This window comes from Diospyros lotus, chromosome 9 (assembly GCF_014633365.1).
Source record: "Diospyros lotus cultivar Yz01 chromosome 9, ASM1463336v1, whole genome shotgun sequence".
In the NCBI taxonomy this organism is placed as follows: domain Eukaryota; kingdom Viridiplantae; phylum Streptophyta; class Magnoliopsida; order Ericales; family Ebenaceae; genus Diospyros; species Diospyros lotus.
In genome coordinates, this window is record NC_068346.1 from 16,765,051 (window position 1) to 16,769,315 (window position 4,265).

Below are 4,265 nucleotides of genomic sequence, written 5' to 3' on the forward strand. Positions count from 1 at the left end.
CATGATTATTATTGAAAAACTCATATATTTAAAATTTATTATTAATTTTATAATAATTAGTATTTATTATTTTAAAACAATTAAAAAATTTAAATTATTAATATAATAAGTATTAAATGTAAATTATTAATGTAAATTTTGAGAAAAAAATTTATTTTTTCAGATTATCTTATTTTTATATATATAAAGATTATTGTGGCCACGAGGCAGCATTACGGAAGAAGCCTTAAATGGGAGGTGAATTCGAGTTCGTCCAAAAAAACAAAAGAAAGGAGAGGGGAACTCTGACCAAGTCAAGATACAGATTGGCTTGGAATTTAGCAACGTTTTCAAATTCCAAAGTCAATTCCTTGGAAACAAGTTGCTGTCTGGGGCAATAAAATCAAACTTGGCACCCAATCAAGCCCCTCTCTCCCTGTTTGAATTCCAATCTCTCCATCTTTTTCACTGCAACAGCAACCAATAGCCACGGGATTCTGAGAGCAGATGCAGAGCCCCCCTTTTCCATGAGTGCGATTTTGTTCACCCCCTTTAATTGGGGGTGAACGTGACTTATTGGAGAAGAAGAGGGAAGGGGAGAGGGGAAAAAAATGAAAGAGAAGAGGAGAGAGAATTAGGAAGATATTCAAAATTAACACTAACCAGGGGTCACATTCACCCCAGTCAATAGGGGTTAACAAAATCGCACTCCTTTTCCATTCCGTAAAAGGCCACACTCTGTTCTCCGAGTCTCAGCTTCTCTGCACCATCAAGCATCAATGGCGGCAGGTTTCAGTTTCCTACTTAGACTTCAGCCCTCTGTATATAAACCCATTCATTACAGCCGTTCCTTCTCATCTCTTTAATTCCATCTTTGCCCGGTTCTGGACTTCGATGGCTTTGGATATGGAAAATGGTGGCCGGAAATTTGCACTTCCGGTGGACTCTCAGCACAAGGCCACTGAGTTTAGATTGTTCTCAGTGGCAGCGCCTCATATGCGCGCGTTTCATCTGTCATGGGCTTCGTTCTTTTGTTGCTTCGTGTCGACATTTGCCGCCCCGCCGCTGCTGCCGGTGATTCGCGACAATCTCAACCTGACGGCAACGGACATCGGCAATGCCGGAATCGCTGCTGTTTCCGGCGCCGTCTTCGCGCGAGTCGCCATGGGATCCGCCTGCGACCTGTTCGGGCCGCGGCTCGCCTCGGCCGGTCTCATCCTCCTCACCGCGCCGGCTGTTTTCTGCGGTGCCATTGCCGACTCTGCCGCCGCCTTCCTCATGGTGCGCTTCTTCTCCGGCTTCTCTCTGGCCACGTTCGTCTCCACCCAGTTCTGGATGAGTTCCCTCTTCTCCCCCATCGTCGTTGGCACCGCAAACGGCCTCTCCGGCGGTTGGGGAAACCTCGGCGGCGGAGCCACGCAGCTCATTATGCCAGTTGTGTTTTCCGTTATCCGGCGGGCGGGTAATTAATTATGTTTATCGGTTCATATTTTTTTTTTTCATAAAATCAATGCAAAGTGGGTGAAATGCCCGCTTTGGAAAAGAATATTTTTCATGTATTTTATTCCCGCAGGTGCGATGGAATTCACAGCCTGGCGAATCGCGTTTTACATCCCGGCTCTGATGCAGACCTTCTCGGCCTACGCCGTCTTTTTCCTCGGCCAAGACATGCCGGACGGGAACTTCTCCGAGCTCAAGAAATCAGGCCAGAAGCACAAAGACAAGTTCTCGACGGTTCTCTCCAACGCCATGACGAATTACAGAGGCTGGATCTTGGCCTTAACTTACGGCTATTGCTTCGGGGTGGAGCTCACCGTTGACAACATAATTGCTCAGTACTTCTACGACAAATTCAATCTTAATCTCCACACCGCCGGAATCATAGCCGCCAGTTTCGGATTGGCTAATATATTCTCGAGGCCGGGCGGAGGGATACTCTCGGATGCTATGGCGAAGAGGTTTGGGATGAGGGGCAGGCTATGGGCGTTGTGGATTGTTCAGACATTGGGAGGAATCTTCTGCATTGTTCTTGGGCTGGTCGACTCTGTAACTGCGTCCGTCGCCGTTATGGTCGTCTTTTCCATCTTCGTCCAAGCCGCTTGCGGCCTCACTTTTGGGATCGTTCCCTTCGTCTCCCGAAGGTAATTATAAATTTCATTCTAATACTCCCTAGCTAGCACACCACTTCATCTTTCTCTTCTCTTTCTCTTGCACCTACCCAACAATATGGTCTAGGTTTATTCAGATATCATTGATGACACCATTTCATGAGTTCTTAACAGAAAGTTTAGACCTCTTTACTATGTTATTGATTTGTAACAAATTCTCTCATTTAACTCTTAAGCAGTGGTCTTAGATTAACTCTCAAATAACTTGTAATACACACCATGAATTCTCACTGGAAAGTGATTAATATATGTTCTTGCGACCTTCAAATCCATATCTTCTTAATATTATAACCCATATCAATCTCAAAATACTTTATATTACTCCACACTCGCTTCAATAGTAATTTTGGGTTAAATTCAATATCACTTGCTAGGTGAGGGTGGACCAGATGGCATATATATTTAACGGATAAGTGCTTAATTAATAGAGTAACAAACATATATAAAATTGAGTTGTAACATGATCTCTCAGCCTCTTCTTAATTAACATGGCTTTATTGTTCAGATCTTTGGGGGTGATATCCGGGATGACCGGTGGCGGAGGGAACGTCGGAGCGGTGTTGACGCAGGTGATCTTCTTCAGAGGATCGAGATACAAAACAGAGACGGGGATAGCTCTGATGGGGGTGATGATGCTATGCTGCACTCTACCATTGGCTTTGATCTACTTCCCACAATGGGGCGGCATGTTCTGTGGCCCATCGTCCAAAGGCTCCACAGAAGAAGACTACTATATGGGCGAGTGGAGCGCTGCGGAGAAGGAGAAAGACTTCCACCAGGACAGCTTGAAGTTCGCCGTTAACAGCCGAAGCGAGAGAGGCAATCGAATCAAATCGGCTCCAACACCGCCGGAGGCCACTCCGCCGTCGCATGCATAACTGCTGGCCATGCCTAAGTAAAATAGCTCGACTTTTAGAAACTTCTTGTCGATGCAAAGACCAAAGAATCCAGCTCCTCTCCTCCTCTTACTAGTGTTAATTAAATTTTTAATTTTTTTTATTAGGAATAAAAGACTAGAATTTAATTCACTACTACAAATTATACTTTTAGAATTATATTAAAATTTATAAATATATAAAAGTTATAAATAATTCCTTATTCAAGAAATAAGTATTTAACATTTATTTAAGGTGATTATAACTTTTTATAAATAACTATATCTAATAATTGTGTATGAAATATAAATAAAAAATTTAAATTTCAAAAAGTAAATTTAGGTCAGATCCAACAAGCTCGACAGTAAGTTAAGTTTGAACGAAACTGAACTTTTCTTCAGCAGCTCAAGATTGACTGGAGTCGCTACATTTAAGATCTCTAAACAATATTGCACCTATAAATATATATATATATATATATAAGAATTTTGGATTTGCATCAGAAGAAGTTCCTATCACTTCATTGAATATTGTCGTTCTCTCCAGTTTCTGGTTTAATGAGTATCGAGAGAAGAGAGTATTGAATTAAGCAGCGTGTGAGTGGATTGGGATGAACATGCACGTTGGCAGTGACTGCGTGCATGCCCCATTGAATATTGGACGATAGGCCATTGCGTTGTTGCGTACATATATACCTATTGTACCGAATTTCCTATTTCGTAGGGCCCATCTATTGTTAAAGACTAGTAAAATGTTATTGGTACACCCATTTTGTACACTTTGGGCTACAAAATGGGGTATTATGACAAAAAATTCCTCATGAGGTGCATAGAGGCGCGTGAGGCTCATGGAGAGGCGTAGGGTATTTTGATCATAATACCCCTTATGTAGCCCAAGATGTACAAAAATAATGTACATGTAGCATGACGACTAGTACATACTTTTTTAATCGATAAAAGATTCCAGTTTACAGTTTGAGTTTTTTCCGTTTATATATATAGTAATTTTTCAAGCTTACAAGTAGTAGTGTAGCCTGTAGTAGGTAAGTAAGCCGGACGACTACAACCTTACAGGCTTGCAGCTTTAGCTTGCAGCTTTTATTGGGTGTAAAAGGTGAAATCACTCGAGATCTCATGTACATTATTTCACGTACGTGAGAGAGGTTAATCACGATACACGGTAGTTTTCAAGGCAGGAGACAATATATAATGTCCACAAAAAGTTATCTCCATAAAAGGGTGAA

The 4,265-nt window shown here is 42.0% G+C and overlaps 1 protein-coding gene across 1 annotated transcript; it reads left to right on the forward strand.

Moving 5' to 3' along the window:
• The first annotated feature begins 442 nt into the window (after positions 1-442).
• Positions 443-3,185, forward strand: LOC127810694 (high affinity nitrate transporter 2.5). Its single transcript, XM_052350300.1, has 3 exons — positions 443-1,441; positions 1,553-2,120; positions 2,653-3,185. The coding sequence occupies exons 1-3, from the start codon at positions 874-876 to the stop codon at positions 3,023-3,025; spliced, it is 1,509 nt and encodes a 502-aa protein (XP_052206260.1). The 5' UTR covers positions 443-873; the 3' UTR covers positions 3,026-3,185.
• Positions 3,186-4,265: the final 1,080 nt, after the last annotated feature.

Excerpts from the sequence above, each read along its gene's own strand:
- LOC127810694 (XM_052350300.1), top strand. The coding sequence starts at position 874 with ATGGCTTTGGATATGGAAAATGGTGGCCGGAAATTTGCACTTCCGGTG. Across the intron at positions 1,442-1,552 it reads TTCCGTTATCCGGCGGGCGG|GTGCGATGGAATTCACAGCC; the intron begins GTAATTAATTAT and ends TTATTCCCGCAG. Across the intron at positions 2,121-2,652 it reads GTTCCCTTCGTCTCCCGAAG|ATCTTTGGGGGTGATATCCG; the intron begins GTAATTATAAAT and ends TTTATTGTTCAG.